At 37.9% G+C, this 17,029-nt stretch overlaps 1 protein-coding gene across 1 annotated transcript; it reads left to right on the top strand.

Moving 5' to 3' along the window:
- Positions 1-3,146: 3,146 nt before the first annotated feature.
- LOC111167475 (olfactory receptor 8B12-like) lies at positions 3,147-6,209 on the top strand. Its single transcript, XM_089915743.1, is given in 3 exon segments — positions 3,147-3,362; positions 3,365-3,942; positions 3,944-6,209. Coding segments are annotated over 3 exon segments (933 nt in total). The 5' UTR covers positions 3,147-3,289; the 3' UTR covers positions 4,226-6,209.
- The last annotated feature ends 10,820 nt before the right edge of the window (positions 6,210-17,029 follow it).

Below are 17,029 nucleotides of genomic sequence, written 5' to 3'. Positions count from 1 at the left end.
TGAGAGCCATTTACATGGAGGGACTGTTGAAGCCATGAAACAAATGAGCTCACAGAGAATTTAAGAAAACAAAACAGTATGAAAGGTTAAGAACTGAACCCTGGGAAATGTAAAATACCAAGGGACAGACATAGCAAGAAGAGCTTATAAGGGCGATGGCACTATTAGACTGTAAGCTTCTTTCTGGCATGCATCATGTTTTCTTGCATCCTTGAACCTCACATATTACGTTGTCAAATACATTTATTAAAAACAATTTAACATTAACTATTATACAGGCCCATATGACTACTGAAAGATGAATTTAATTCTATCTACTTTCTCAGGAGCTAATGGAGACTATTTCACATGAAGCCCTCTCAGATGCCATCTTTTCTCTCTGGTCAGGTTTTGTGCTTCTTATCGAAGCTGGGAATCCTATGATAGGTAGGGATTGGTTTGGGGCCATACTTGTACAACCCCGATGGACTACCAGAAGTCTGACAGCTAATACACATGCATGAGACGTATTCGCAAAGACATTTTATCATATGCAAATCTTCACATGCCCTGTAATGTTTTATGTATAATATATAATTTAAGTTAGAAATAAATAGAAGAAAGTCATTTCTCAGAGATTCAAGTTTTGGAAAGGTGACAGTACTATACAAATAGAAAAACGAAACAGGTTATTTTTTTAATTTTTTTGCTTTTGCTTTTGCTTTCTGCTTGTACTGGAGCAAGGCATCAGGTAACACGGCTTTAGAGAAACCCTGCTTAAGATGCATTTGGAAATGGGGTTGCCCTAGCAACTGTCTCTAAAGTAACAAAATCCCCTAAGAGCTTTCTGAAAACCCCCGAAAGTCTTCTTTGTACTTGGAACTCAAGGACAGCCTATTTTAATTTCATTTTAATGAATTATCTTTCTTAATTTTTAACTTTTGTGCAGTGGGACTGAGATTCATTAGGGTTACTTTGGGACATGGAAAATTCTAAATGTATATCAAAAAGATGAGGCACCATCACCGCAGAGTCTTAGCTGAGGGTAAGTAGGTAATCACTGATATATGTACACAAACTCATAAACATACACAGGCCTGAGTGCAGTGATTTTAGTTAGACTTGCTTGAAGGAGACAGACTTCTGCCTTTATATTTTGATTTCATAACCTTTGTAGGAGGATTTCTGCCATTAACCCAGGACCAAAACCCTCTCTAATCCACCAGCACACCAAACCTCAAATTTCCCCACATCAAAATTTATTTCTTGGCTATGAAATCTGTCATCCTTAATACATAAAAGCCCCTGGTAAGAGGTGCAGAGTACAAGTTGCCTCTTTAGTCCCTATTTGAATGAAGTTCCTTCCTGAGAACTATTTGAGAACGTGTGCAATTTACAGTAGCCAGGACTGATGTCTAGAGAGAAACCGGGTGCAATCAGTAACACACATTAAGTATCTTTAAGAAGCCCAGGGCTTCCCTGGTGGCACAATGGTTAAGAGTCTGCCTGCCGATGCAGGGGACACGGGTTCGTGCCCCAGTCTGGGAAGATCCCACATGCTGCGGAGCAGCTGGGCCCGTGAGCCATGGCCACTGAGCCTGCGCGTCCGGAGCCTGTGCTCCACAATGGGAGAGGCCACAACAGTGAGAGGTCCGTATACCGCAAAAAAAAAAAGAAGCCCAGCAACGTCCCTGGCCCCTATGAAGTTTAGAGTTGGACAGACCAGAGTCTGACTTAAGATTCTGGAACCTACAAGCTGTGTGTGTGTCTCCTTTTAAAGTGACGATTAATAGGTCTAGCCTATTAATAGGTTGTTGTGAGGAATTAATGAGATGAAATTATTTGTGTATTGCTTTGGATCCTTCGTATGAGGGTCCTGGGTCAGATACAGTGTTTGGTACACAGTAAGTGCTCAAAACAAAGTAGCAAGAATTATTTTTCCCACATCGCTTTGCCCTTACATGTGCTTTAAAAATGTAAACTCTGTAAAGGAATAGGCCATTAAAAGCCATGTCAAGCATTACCAAAGATGTAAATAAACATTTCTTCTTCCTTAGGGAAGGTGGTCTCTGAAGCGGTGATCCTGAGGGAGTCTTTTGTAACTAGGTCACCTGAGATCTCTAATCCGGAATAAAGCTCTTTATCGTCTCCTGTGCATTAGGAAAGGATGCTGTTTCATCCCTGGAAGCTGGACAGAGGCTTGGGGCAAAGCCACAATCAGAGATCTTGTTCTTCTGTTCAGCAAGAGAATCAGGATAAACTAGAGGTTTTGATCCTTAAAGTACAGAAGCAGAAGCAGAGGACTCTGAGCTCCAAGTTTTCACCTTCTTTTCACCAGGGCATTTGAGTCTCCATGAAGGAGATGGATGAGAGCCAGTAGAGCACAGCACTGTGACTACAAACAGAAGGAGGGTGAGTGCCTGCCTGACCTGGTCTGTGCTGTGGCAGCGTGGTTACAAGCTCAAACTCTGAGCCAGACCACCTGAGTTCACCTTCTGCTGCAACTTAGAAGCACTGGGACTTGTGCAAGTCACTTAAACCCAGTGCCCTCATCTGTCATGTGGGGATAATCACAATGACACACAGCATTTAGATCAATGCCTATCCCATAGTTAGTGCTCAGTAAGTGTTCTTTTTCTTTTTCTTAAAGTTAATTAATAACTTTACATTACGACTCCATTATTATTGTCACATAATAATTCCATGGCCATTCCAGCCAAAGACCCTGGGCACACAGCCTCATCTTCTTGCTCTACTGAGTTCTGGCCCCAAGGTGGAAGGTCTAGGCACGGTTGAGTGGCTTCCACGTCTCAAGAGTCACCCTAGAGAAGGGCTTACATACTTGACCAAGGGCTGTAGCATGGAGGAAGTGCCCAGAAGGGACCCTTACTCTGGAGGTAAATTTCACCCACAGGTTACTAGGATGGTTCAAGGTACTTGGGGACCCTGAAAAGAGAGACACAGGTATGATGAAATGCCATCTTCCTGAAGTTCAAAAATCTCTCTGTTCAAATGCCATTCTCAAGAAGGGTTGGGTTTTTTTTGTTTGTTTGTTTTGCGGTACGCGGGCCTCTTACTGCTGTGGCCTCTCCCGTTGCGGAGCACAGGCTCCGGACGCGCAGGCTCAGCCGCCATGGCTCACGGGCCCAGCCGCTCCACGGCGTGTGGGATCTTCCCGGACCGGGGCATGAACCCGGGTCCCCTGCATCAGCAGGTGGACTCTCAACCACTACGCCACCAGGAAAGCCCTCAAGAAGGGTTTTTTTCTGAACAACTCTTCGTTTTCCCTCACAGATTCTCCTAGAGGAGAATGGCTGCAGATAACATCTTCTCTGTGACAGAGTTTATCCTCGCAGGCTTAACAAACCAGCCAGGACTCCAGATCCGCTCTTCTTCTTGTTTCTAGGTTTCTACATGGTCACCATAGTGGGGAACCTGGGATTGATAACTTTGATTGGACTGAATTCTCACCTTCATATTCCCATGTATTTTTTCCTCTTCAACTTGTCCTTCACAGATTTTAGTTTCTCTACTGCCATCGTCCCCAAAACGCTGACAAGTTTTGTCCCAAACAAGAACATCATTTCCTATGCAGGGTGTATGACTCAGCTCTTTTTCTTTTGTTTTTTTGTCTTTTCGGAAACTTTCATCCTGTCAGCAATGGCATATGACCGCTATGTCGCCATCTGTAAACCACTGGTGTACAGGGTTACCATGTCTCCTCAGGTGTGTTTATTCCTTTTGTTGGGGGTCTATGGGATGGGGGTTTTTGGGGCTGTGGCTCATATAGGAAATATGGTATTTCTGACCTTTTGTGCTGGCAACCTTGTCAATCACTGTATGTGTGACATTATTCCCTTCCTTGAGCTCTCCTGCAATAGCTCTTACATAAACATACTAGTTGTCTTTATTGCTGTGACTATTGGCATTGGGGTGCCTTTTGTTGCCATTTTTCTCTCTTATGGTTTTCATTCTTTTCAGCATTTTCCACATTAGCTCCACTGAGGGAAGGTCCAAAGCCTTCAGTACTTGCAGTTTCCACATAATTGCAGTTTCTCTTTTCTTTGGGTCAGGAGCTTTTACGTACCTCAAATCACCTTCTATTTCACCTCTTCACCAGGGGAAAGTGTCCTCCCTATTCTATACCATTGTTGCGCCCATGTTCAACCCATTAATCTATAGCCTGAGGAATAAGGATGTCAAATTTGCCCTGAAGAAAACCTTGGGCAGAATAACCTTCTCTTGAAGAAATATTAGAAATTGAGAAATAGGATCCAAGAATTTTTTACTGGAGTGTTTATTATTATTATTACTATTACTATTGTTGTTGTTATTATTTGGTGTGGACTCCAAGCTCCAGTGCTTCCTTTCTATGCTATATGTAGAGGAGATTTTAACTCTTTCCCAAGTGATTTATCCTCCTTCACCCTCATTTCCCAACTCTTTCTTCTTTATTTTACAAAAATAGTTGGTACTATGGAATGGGACTTAGGAATCATTTAATCCAGTGCCTTTATATAATACATCACACTTTGGAGACTGAGAAATGTTTGTATGTTGCCCAAGAACATAAGACTACCTGGTGCCAAAGCTGGGACTGAAATCCCAGCTTGAACCCCAATCCACTTTGTTTTCCCTTATGCCATGTTTTCTTGCCTCATGTCTTTCTTGGAAGATTCTATTTCACATGTTTGTTGACCTAGCACATTGAATTTATGAATATAATCATAGTAATTTCATGCTACTTTTTACAGGATAATTTACATTTTTTAAGAGAGTAGGTGAAAATTTTTGTTGAGCTGGTCTTGGCAAAATGACAAGATCAGTTCTGATGGATTGTGTAGTGTGTAAGTGGGAAGTATGTTAGGTTTCAGACAGATGCAAGTATGGTGACCTTTGGCTTGGTGGATGGAGCCCTAGGGACATAGTTTAGTGAATTAGAACTTCCAGGTGAGAGAAATATAATTTTATGGGCTATAAAGATATGGGGTGGAGGTATATATTATTTCAAGACTAATGAGCCAGAATTTGGAGTTTCATTTCAAGGGTTACCTTGGCTGTGGCCCAGGTAATTGGGAGCTGAACTATCCAATAGTCACTAGCCATACATGGTATCAAGCACTTGAAATGTGATCATCCGAATTGAGACATAGTGTAAGTGTGCAATGTAAGTGTAAAATACACACTGGATCTTTGAAGAATTAAGATGAAAACTAATGTAAATAAGCTCCTTGATAACTTTTTATAATGATTACATACTGAAATCACACTTTCGATCTATTGTATTAAATAAAATATATCATTAAAATGAATTTATCTGTTTAGTTTTTTAACGTATCTACCGGAAAGTTTCCAATCATATAGGTGGCTTGGATTCTATTTCTATTGGATGACACTGGTCTGGAGGATGTAACAGGGCAAATAGATGGTTGTGGGTTCACATTTAGTTATCAGGGCAGCACCAAGCTACTGCTTATTAGGAGAGGAAATTGCTATTGAATTTCCAGGCGTTGCCCATTTCCAGGACATTCTAATAATGAGGCATATGGGAAAGGGATGTTGAACTCAGGATAAGTTTATAAATACACAGTATTATGTAATGGAAAATATAGCTTTATATCAAAAATCAAAAGAGAAAATCTTTGGTCTAAACTCACCATTAGTGGTAAAATTTCTTTGAGAACAATGACAAGTGAAGTGCTAGGGAAATATCTTTACTTATCAATTTTTCCTTAGGAAAGTTCTTCTATTAGGAAATAAGGGAAGTTTGGATAAATGTTTAGTTTTGCCCTTTGATTGTGTTCAATGTTGCTTCAATGAAAAGAATAAGCATACAGAGAAGGACTGTACTTTAGATGAGACTGAATAGATCCTTGAATTCAGGGGACCTAGAATTTAGGAGTGGTTTGGTATATTGGGTAGGCAGTACAACGTAGGTAATGAAAGAAAACAGAAACCTTTAAAAAAATTTGTAGTCTAACTTTCATGTAGTAAAGTGCACAAATCTTAGTGTATAGATTATTGAACTTTTGCATATCTATATATAACCACAACCTAGATAAAGATGTAAAACATTTCCATCCACATTAGAAGGTGTCCTCTTTCTCTTTTCCAGTAAAAACGACCTGCCCTCAACAACTTCCCCCCACCCCAAGAGCTATCCACTATTCCTTTATTATCATAGATTAATATTTGAACTTCATCTAAACATGTGCTCTATTGTTTCTGGCTTCTTTTCCTCAGCATGAAGTCTGTGATATTCATCTATACTGTTGCATTGGATAGATCATTATTTTTTAAGGCTGTGTAGTATTCCATTATATGAATATACAATTATTTAGTCTGTTAATGAACAGATAGTCTCAAGTTTTTCCCTATTATTAATAACGTTTCTATAAACATTTTTGAACATGTATCTTGATTAAAGTAGGTAAATATTTCTTTTGGATGTGTACTTAGATGTGGATTTTCTGGATAGTAGAGTAGGCATATATTTAGATTTTGTAAATACTCTCAAACTGTTTTCAAAAATATTTAGGTCGGTTTACACTGCTATCAACAATGTCCAAGAGTTTCAGTTTCTCTGCATCCTCATTAACACTTAATATTTTTATTTTATCCATTCTGGTGTTGTAGCAGAATGCCTTTTTGTTTTAATTTTCATTTTCCTGATGGGTAATGATGTTGAGCACCTTTTAATATGTTTATTGGCTATTTCGATATCTTCTTTTGTAATTATTCAAGTATTTTTCCCATTTGAAAAACAGGATTGTTAGTTGTTTTCTTATTCCTTTGGAGGAATTTTTAAAATTCTACACATAAGTCCATATACATGCATGTGTGTATGTATATGTACATGTATGTATAACATATATGTATATACAGGTAATATATACATGTATACACACATATCTTTTTCTCTACCTCTACCTCTATCTCCATCTCTCTTTATTTTCTTCCAGACCATGTCTCACTTATTCTTAATGGTATCTTTTGACAGCAGATATTACTATCTTTCATTAAGTTTGATTTATCAACTTTGCCTTTTATGGTTAGTGCTGCGTTTTAAGAGATCTTTTACTATTCTTCCTGAAGCTAGAGGAAGAGGACTGTGAAGGGGTATGAGTGAGAAAGAAGACATAGCAAATCCATGGTGACTTTGGCTCTGTCAAAATTTTGGTCCCCTTATTCTGGCTTCACCCTACGCTTATATTATCTCTACCTCTATTTGGTTGATGCTTTGCAGGGGCAGAACACTTGAGGCATGAAGGTGCCAGGATTGCAAGTATTTTCAATTTAGTAAACATGCATTTGTTTATGTATTTTTTATGTTTTAAAAAGGGTTTTAAGGAGATATAATTAATATACAATTAACTAAAAATGTTTAAACTGTAATTTTGATAAATTTTGACATATGTATACACTCATGAAACCATCACAACAATCTTGTTCCCTTGAGAACTCTTCCATTCGCCCCACTCTTCCTAGGTAACCACTGCTTTCTTTCATTTTCATTCTCAAGATTTTATATAAACGAGACTGTACAGTATGTATTCATTTTTGTCTGGTTTCTATCACTTGGTTCAAGTATTTTGAGATTATTCCATGTTGTTACATCTATTAATAATTATTTGTTGTTGCTCAGTAGTGTATCTATTGAGTGAATGGATATACTACTACTACTACTACTACTACTACTACTACTACTACTACTGTTACTACTACTAGTATATATGGATACACTAATACCATTTGTTTATCCTTTACCCTGTTGATGGCCACTTGGGTTGTTTCCAGTTTTGGGCTATTACAAAAAAAACTATTATGAACATTCATGTACAAGTCTTTGTATGAACATATTCTTTCATTTCTCTTGAGTGACACATAGGTGTGGAATGGTGAAATCATACGATAGGTATATGTTTAATTTTTTAAAAAAATGCCGAATTGTTTTCCAAAGTGACTGTGCCATCTTAACACTCCCACAAATAGTGTTTGAGATTTTCAGTTCCTCCACATCTTCACCAATACTTGGTATGGTCCACTTTTTAATTGAACACATTTTAACAGGTGTGTAATGGTATCTCAGTGTGGTTTAATTTGCATTTCCCTAATGACTAATGATGATGAGCATCTTTCCATGTGGTCATTTGTTATCCATAAATCTTCTTTGGTGAAATGTCTATCCAACATTTTTGTCCATTTTTTAAAAAGTAGCTTATTTTTTATCATTGAGATTGCAAGGTTCTTTATATATTTTAAATTCAAGTCCTTTACCAAATATGAGATTTTCAAATAGTCCATGGCTTGTCTTTTCATTCTCTTCACAAAAGATCTTAATTTTAGTGAAGCCCAATTTATCACTTTTTTCTTTTATGAATTGTAGCTTTGTTCTTATATCCAAAAATGTTTTGCTTAAGACAGGATCATAGACATTTTCTTTTGTCTCCCTAGGTAGGTTTATTCCTAGGTATTTTATTCCTTTTGTTGCAATGGTAAATGGGAGTGTTTCCTCAATTTCTCTTTCAGATTTTTCACCGTTAGTGTATAGGAATGCAAGAGATTTCTGTGCATTAATTTTGGATCCTGCTACTTTACCAAATTCATTGGTTAGCTCTGGTGGCATCTTTAGGATTCTCTATGTATAGTATCATGTCATCTGCAAACAGTGACACTTTTACTTCTTCTTTTCCTATTTGTATTCCTTTTATCTCTTTTTCTTCTCTGATTGCCATGGCTAGGACTTCCAAAGCTATGTTGAATAATAGTGGCGAGAGTGGACATCCTTGTCTTGTTCCTGATCTTAGAGGAAATGCTTTCAGCTTTTCACCATTGAGAATGATGTTTGCTGTGGGTTTCTCATATATGGCCTTTATTATGTTGAGGTAGGTTCCCTCTATGCCCACTTTCTGGAGAGTTTTTATCATAAATGCGTGTTGAATTTTGTCAAGAGCTTTTTCTGCATCTATTGAGATGATCATATGGTTTTTATTCTTCAATTTGTTAATATGGTGAATCACATTGGTTGACTTGCGTATATTGAAGAATCCTTGCATCCCTGGGATAAATCCCACTTGATCATGGTGTATGACCCTTTTAATGTGTTGTTGGATTCTGTTTGCTAGTATATTGTTGAGGATTTTTGCGTCTATATTCATCCGTGATACTGGTCTGTAATTTTCTTTTTTTGTAGTATCTTTGTCTGGTTTTGGTATCTGGGTGATGGTGGCCTCATAGAATGAGTTTGGGAGTGTTTCCTCCTCCAAAATTTTTTGGGAGAGTTTGAGAAGGATGGCTGTTAGCTCTTCTCTAAATGTTTGACAGAATTCATCTGTGAAGCCATCTAGTCCTGGACTTTTGTTTGCTGGAAGATTTTTAATCACAGTTTAATTTCATTACTTGTGATATTCTGTTCACATTTTCTATTTCTTCCTGGTTCAGTCTTGGAAGGTTATACCTTTCTGAGAATTTGTCCATTTCTTCCAGGTTGTCCATTTTATTGGCATACAGTTGCTTGTAGTAGTCTCTTAGGATGCTTTGTATTTCTGCGGTGTCTGTTGTAACCTGTCCTTTTTCATTTCTAATTTTATTGATTTGAGTCCTCTCCCTCTTTTTCTTGATGAGTCTGGCTAATGGCTTATCAATTTTGTTTATCTTCTCAAAGAACCACCTTTTAGTTTTATTGATCTTTGCTATTGTTTTCTTTGTTTCTATTTCATTTATTTCTGCTCTGATCTTTATGATTTCTTTCCTTCTACTAACTTTGGGTTTTTCTTGTTCTTCTTTCTCTAGTTCCTTTAGGTGTAAGGTTAGATTGTTTATTGGAGATTTTTCTTGTTTCTTGAGGTAGGCTTGTATAGCTATAAACTTCCCTCTTAGAACTGCTTTTGCTGCATCCCATAGGTTTTGGATCATCATGTTTTCATTGCCATTTGTCTCTAGGTATTTTTTGATTTTCTCTTTGATTTCTTCAGTGATCTCTTGGTTATTTAGTAACGTATTGTTTAGCCTCCATGTGTTTGTGTTTTTTATGTTTTTTTCCCTGTACTTCATTTCTAATCTCATAGCGTTGTGGTCAGAAAAGAGGCTTGATATGATTTCATTTTTCTTAAATTTACTGAGGCTTGATTTGTGACCCAAGATGTGATCTATCCTGGAGAATGTTCCCTGTGCACTTGAGAAGAAAGTGTAATCTGCTGTTTTTGGATGGAATGTCCTATAAATATCAATTAAATCTATCTGGTCTATTGTGTCATTTAAAGCTTCTGTTTCCTTATTATTTTCATTTTGGATGATCTGTCCATTGGTGTAAGTGAGGTGTTAAAGTCCCCCACTATTATTGCGTTACTGTTGATTTCTTCTTTTAGAGCTGTTAGCAGTTGCCTTATATATTGAGGTGCTCCTATGTTGGGAGCATATATATTTATAATTGTTATATCTTCTTCTTGGATTGATCCCTTGATCATTATGTAGTGTCCTTCCTTGTCTCTTGTAACATTCTTTAAAGTCTATTTTATCTGATATGAGTATTACTACTCCAGCTTTATTTTTTTATTTTGGCGGTACGCGTGCCTCTCACTGCTGTGGCCTCTCCCGTTGCGGAGCACAGGCTCTGGACGCGCAGGCCCAGTGGCCATGGCTCATGGGCCCAGCCGCTCCGCAGCATGTGGGATCCTCCTGGACCAGGGCACAAACCTGTATCCCCCGCATCGGCAGGCGGACTCCCAACCACTGCGCCACCAGGGAAGCCCTTCAGCTTTCTTTTGATTTCCATTTGCATGGAATATCTTTTTCCATCCCCTCACTTCCAGTCTGAATGTGTCCCTAGGTCTGAAGTGGGTCTCTTGTAGACAGCATATATATGGGTTTTGTTTTTGTATCCATTCACCAAGCCTGTGTGTTTTGGTTGGAGCATTTAATCCATTCACGTTTAAGGTAATTATCGATATGTATGTTCCTATGACCATTTTCTTAATTGTTTTGGGTTTGTTTTTGTAGGTCCTTTCCTTCACTTGTGTTTCCCACTTAGAGAAGTTCCTTTAGCATTTGTTGTAGAGCTGGTTTGGTGGTGCTGAATTCTCTTAGCTTTTGCTTGTCTGTAAAGCTTTTGATTTCTCCATCGAATCTGAATGAGATCCTTGCCAGGTAGAGGAATCTTGGTTGTAGGTTCTTCCCTTTCATCACTTTAAGTATATCATGCCACTCCCTTCTGGCTTGTAGAGTTTCTGCTGAGAAATCAGCTGTTAAACCTTATGGGAGTTCCCTTGTATGTTGTCATTTTTCCCTTGCTTTCAATAATTTTTCTTTAATTTTTGCCAATTTGATTACTATGTGTCTCAGCGTGTTTCTCTTGGGTTTATCCTGTATGGGACTCTCTGCACTTCCTGGACTTGGGTGGCTATTTCCTTTCCCATGTTAGGGAAGTTTTCGACTATAATCTCTTCAAATATTTTCCCTGGTCCTTTCTCTCTCTCTCTTCTCCTCTGGGACCCCTATAATGTGAATGTTGTTGTGTTTAATGTTGTCCCAGAGGTCTCTTAGGCTGTCTTCATTTCTTTTCATTCTTTTTTCTTTATTCTGTTCCACAGCAGTGAATTCCCCACTCTGTCTTCCAGGTCACTTATCCATTCTTCTGCCTCAGTTATTCTGCTATTGATTCCTTCTAGTGTAGTTTTCATTTCAGTTATTGTATTGTTCACTTCTGTTTGTTTGTTCTTTAATTCTTCTAAATCTTTGTTAAACATTTCTTGCATCTTCTCGATCTTTGCCTCCATCCTTTTTCCAGGGTCCTGGATCATCTTCACTATCATTATTCTGAATTCTTTTTCTGGAAGGTCGCCTAGCTCCGTTTCATTTAGTTGTTTTTCTGGGTTTATCTTGTTCCTTCATCTGGTACATAGCCCTCTGCCTTTTCATCTTGTCTCTCTTTCTGTGAATGTGGTTTTTGTTCCACAGGCTGCAGGATTGTAGTTTTTGCTTCTGCTGTCTGCCCTCTGGTGGATGAGGCTATGTGTTTTGGCTATTTTAGGTTCTTTTAGTTTCCATATGAATTTCAGAATTGGCTTGTAAATTCCTACAAAAAATCTGCTGAGATTTTTACTGGGATTGCATGAAATCTGCGGATTCCGGGGGGAGGACTGACAATTACTTTCCCCTAAAATATATGGGAGGTCCTACTTTCCTACACTCCCTCCAACATAGTATATGCTCAAATTTTTTCAATTTTTCCAAACTGATAAGTGAGAAATAATTTTTAAGTATTGTTATAATTTGCATTTCTCTAATAATTACAAACATTAGAGATGTTTTCAGGTATTTAATGGCTGTTGGTATTAGTTCTTATATGGACTATCTTTTCACAACTTTCCCCCACTTTTCTATTGCATTATTATCTTCCCAATTTTTAGGAGGACTGTATATTAACTATATTAGCTTTTTGTCTGAGGTATAAGTTGCATATATTTTTCCTTCCTATTTGTGACGTGTCTTTTGACTTTCCTTATGATACTAAAATTTTAAATTAAAGATTTTAATCTGTTATTGCTTCTGGTATTTTTATCATAGTTAGAAATATTTTCTCTCCTCTTAGGTTATAAAGAAATTCACTAATTTTTTCATAATGTTTGCATGATTTTATTTTTTTACATTTGAATGTCTGATCTTTTTAGAAACTGTACCAGTGTATGGTGTGAGGAATGGATCCAACTTTATCTTTTTCCATATGGCTATCCAGTTGTTCTATCACCATTTATAAAAAAAGTCCTTCTTTTCCCTGATGACTTGAGCTGTTGCCTTCATTACATACAAAGTTTCATAGGCACTTGAGTTATTTCTGTGTTTTCCATTCTGTTCTATTGGTCTGTAAGTCTATTCATAAGCCAATACCACACTGCTTTAATTATAGAAGCTACATAATGTTTTCATATCTTGAAGGTAGCTTCCCACATATTGTTCTTATTTTTTTAGGGTTTTCCTGGCTATTCATTTTTAACCATAACCTTTATAATTAATCTTTCTAGTTCCAGAAAAAACCTGATGGCATATTTATTTATTGCATCTTAAATTTATAAGTAAACTTAGGGAGAATTGACATTTTTGGATCTTCAGACTTCTCATCATGAAGTGTGGTATGTCTTTCCATTTTCTGCAGGTCTACTTCAGTAACTTTTAGGAGTATTTTGTAATTTTCCTCATTTCTGTTTTGCACATTTCTTATTAGATTTATCCTTGGGAATTTTATTTTGTTACTGTAAAAAGTGTTCTAGCTTTCATTTTATATTCTGATTAGTATTTGTATATATGAATTCTATTGAATTACATGTTAATTTTATACTTTGTAATACAATTGTTATTTTTTTGTAGAAGTTTTTCCATGGATTTGCTCAGGTTTTCCAATTATGTTAACAAAATATTCTATAAATAGAGATAATTTTGCCTCATTTTCCTTCTGATTCTTAGCCTCTCTTCCTTTCCTATTTATAATTGCATTTCTAATACTTTTAATACAATGTTAAGTAACAGTGGAGACTGTAGGCATCTTGGTTTTACTCCTAGTTCTAATTAGAAATGTCTCTAGGGTTTTCAAATTAAGTTGCTGACTTTTGATCTGAGTTTTGTATATTTTATCATCTTAAAGAAGTATCTATCATTGTCTAATTAAAAAATATTTTTAAAACATGAGTGAATGTTGAATTTTGTCAACTGCTTTTCATCTTCTTTGGGGTTTTAGTCTCTCAGAATTTCCTCATCTTTCTTAGATCTTTAAGATCTCCATCTCTACAGATTCTTCTACTGCTAAACATATGCAAGCCTGCTTTACCTTTAAAAATTCCCTTTGATACTCCTTCTCCCTTCTGCCTTTTCTGTCCACATTCACAGTTTCAATGATATTTTTTAAAATGTTATATAGTCTTTCCCATGTCTCCCTCTGTACCCCAGTGTCAGAATGTAACACTCCTGTTCAGATGCAAGTGTATTTTAAAATCTGATTTTTCCATGCCAGTGAGGACTTCATGTCTGATTTTCAGGGCATTCTTAAACCCTAGGTTCAGCGCCTGCTCATGTGCCTTGACTATAGTCCTGAAATTTAGGCATGAGGCCACCAGGTGGAAGGAATCGCTCTGTCTGACTTGAATTTGCAGGTGTTATGCCCACTCCAATTTTTCAATAGATATGAAGTTTCAGTTATACAAGATGAATAAATTCCAGAGATCTGCTGTACAACATTGTACCTACAGTTAACAATGCTGTATCGTACACTTAAAAATTTAAGAGGGTAGATGTCATGTTAAGTGATCTTACCACAATAAAAACAACTATGACACAGAAACAAGAAACATAACATAAAAAAACCCCCACTACATTCCATGTCATTCTTATGAGAACATACATAGCATTATTTAAGAAAGTAAATTCTAGAAAAAAAATGCACCATCATTCAGTTAACACCATGTTTTAGAGGAAACTTTTTACAGCAACTGGGTATAATTTTTCAGTTCTTTTTCAAATGCAGAAATGATGGGATTATGGAATAATTGTTGAATAAAAGTATGAATCATTCATGTATTGAACTTCTACCTTAGCCAAAATAATAGAGAATATGTACTCGGATTCTTGGCCTCCAAAAGTGAGGTATCTTTAGAAAAATGTCACCATGGCTATGTGTGATTCTTCCCTGCTGTCTCTACATGGCACATTACTGCTTCCATGGAGTCAATGGTAATAAAGCATTTACTTCTCTCACAGATTTTAAGCCACTTTAAGGCAGCTTTCATTGTTATTTGATAACGTGAAGTCTTTAGTAGCTTTGAAGTTTTTATATAATTTTACTGAAAAAGGTAATCTGATGAGGGGCTTTGCCATGTTGTGTTAGGACCCTAACCAACTGCCAGGTCCACAGATTGTGTTTCTGAAATTTGTCATCGTTCCCGAGAGCCAGCCTAGGGATTTCCACCTAGAGTCAACCCTGCACCCTATCTATGGCTCTGGAAGAGGGGGTCCTGCTTCTACTCCTTGGATAAGCAGTCCTTGGGGGATTGAAATTCTGTGCAGAAGTCAAAATGAGCTCTATTTGTGAAAACTACATTTTCTTGTTTCTTTTACAGATGGTCGTCCTAGGAGAACACCTGAGGGAAGCTTCTTTGGGTTCCAGCCAGATCTTGATATATATACATGTAAAAGAAACCCCCTTTTAAATATGCTATGGCCTCAACGCCATGGACAGATGTTGTGTCCTTTCTTCAATTGGACGGCAGTATCTGGGCATGGCCTTCATTTGAGATCATGGTCTTTGGCTCAGAATTGATTCCAGGATAATGCAGCATTAATTTTGCCATCACAGGAAAAAGAAGTATACATGCTTAGGGTACCTCTCTTCCTACGCCATCCAAGCCTTTTTCCTTTTAGGGAGAGCAGAGACTGTAAGACTCTGTACTGCTGGCCCTAAGCTGAACAAGGGCGAGTGGCTGCATGGTGGCATCCCATGTCTCTTTTTGTCTTTCTTCCTCATATGAAGGCCTGAAAACCGAGTGTTTTGGAACCACCTCTTTCCCTAATTTTGTTCTGGGGTGGGGAGTGACTGAAGTAATGGAGGCAGAGATCATGATGTCTCTAGGTCTCTTCCCAGTTCTCATTCCTTATTCAAGATGTGGTTCCTAAGCAACCTGGGAAATTACCGAACCTGTCTGAGATGTTGCATCTATGCCTTTGCTGTTTCCTGTGATGGCAGACTGGGCTTCCAGTGTACACTCTAGTTTAGCTCACCCTGAATCACTGGCCTCCCTGAGCTTCTCACTGTGTTGGGACATTTCTCAAACAGGGGGGCATATTCATAAGTGTAGAAAGAGACAGGAAGGCCTTCTCCTGTGTTAAGACTAGTCATTCTCCTGTTACAGCAATAGAAGTTCTCATTTCTGAGTCATGGAATTTTGGCCCATAAAGAGGTTCTTTTCTCCTACCTGATGAGATGACTTCCCTGAAGACAGTGGCTGTGGGAAATGTCTCAACAGTGACTACTTTATTTTTATTTGTTTCACGAATGGACAAGAACTCCATCCCACAATCTTCTCCTTATTCCTAGAGCTTCGTCATTTTTACTGGGCTGAACTCTCTCAACATTCTCATAGCTTGTCTTCTTAGATCTCTCCTAGTCCCTTGTCATTTCACTTAAAATGATAACAAACTCTGTATCAGAGAGGAACATCATCACCAATTTGAAGTGCAAGATTCTGCTCTTCTGCTTCTTTGTCATTAGTGATCGCTGTCTTATTCCTTGTGTCCTGGGGTCACCATGGGATCTATGTCCTTCAGGAATGTTCTCTGCTGATGCCTGGCTTGTTTTGGGATAGATACTGGTGGTGTCACACCCCACCCAGTGGCAACGGTCAGACTCTCTTTCTGGGACAACACCATCAACCACTGCATGTGCTGTAAACAGCTTCTCATCAATGTCTCTTTTATCAGCACTTGTTTCACAAGCTGGTGGGTTTTGTAGTCATGCGCCTTAGACTGATCATCTTCTTCTCTTACATACTCATGCTTTCCACCAGCCTCCATTTCCTCACTCCTGAGGCAGAGTCAAAAGCTGTTTCTTTTTCTTTGGATCAAGGAAATGCCTGTACCTCACTTTACCTCCTGGGACTGGGAGCTATAATGGTGGTTCTCAAATTACGCAAGAATCTGAATCACTTGGAGTGTTGCTAAAACATAGATTCCAGGCCCCATTCATAGGGTTTCTGGTTCAGTAGGCCTGATATAGACTTAAGAGTTTTCATTCCTAGGAAGTTCCCAGGTGATGCTGCTGCTGCCACTCAGTGTGACCCAACCACTGAGAACCACTGGGCAATACCATCATCTTCGACAGCAAAGTAGCAGCCACGCTGAACTATCCACTCAACAGCTAGTTTCCTGAGATGAAAACTCTCTGAGAAAGAAAACGCTTCCTTTGAGGTAGAGAAATACTGGTACATCAAGTATGTTTTATTTTTGAATTTTTTCATGATACATTCTGAATTCTAAATGTTTTCCTTCTAAAAAGTGATGGTCCTAATTT

This window comes from Delphinapterus leucas, chromosome 7 (assembly GCF_059928025.1).
Source record: "Delphinapterus leucas isolate spDelLeu-1000000601 "Yukka" chromosome 7, BTC_Dleu_Yukka2, whole genome shotgun sequence".
NCBI classification, from domain to species: Eukaryota; Metazoa; Chordata; class Mammalia; order Artiodactyla; family Monodontidae; genus Delphinapterus; species Delphinapterus leucas.
The sequence above is the reverse complement of the archived record's forward strand: the minus strand, read 5'-3'. Positions and strand labels throughout refer to the sequence as shown.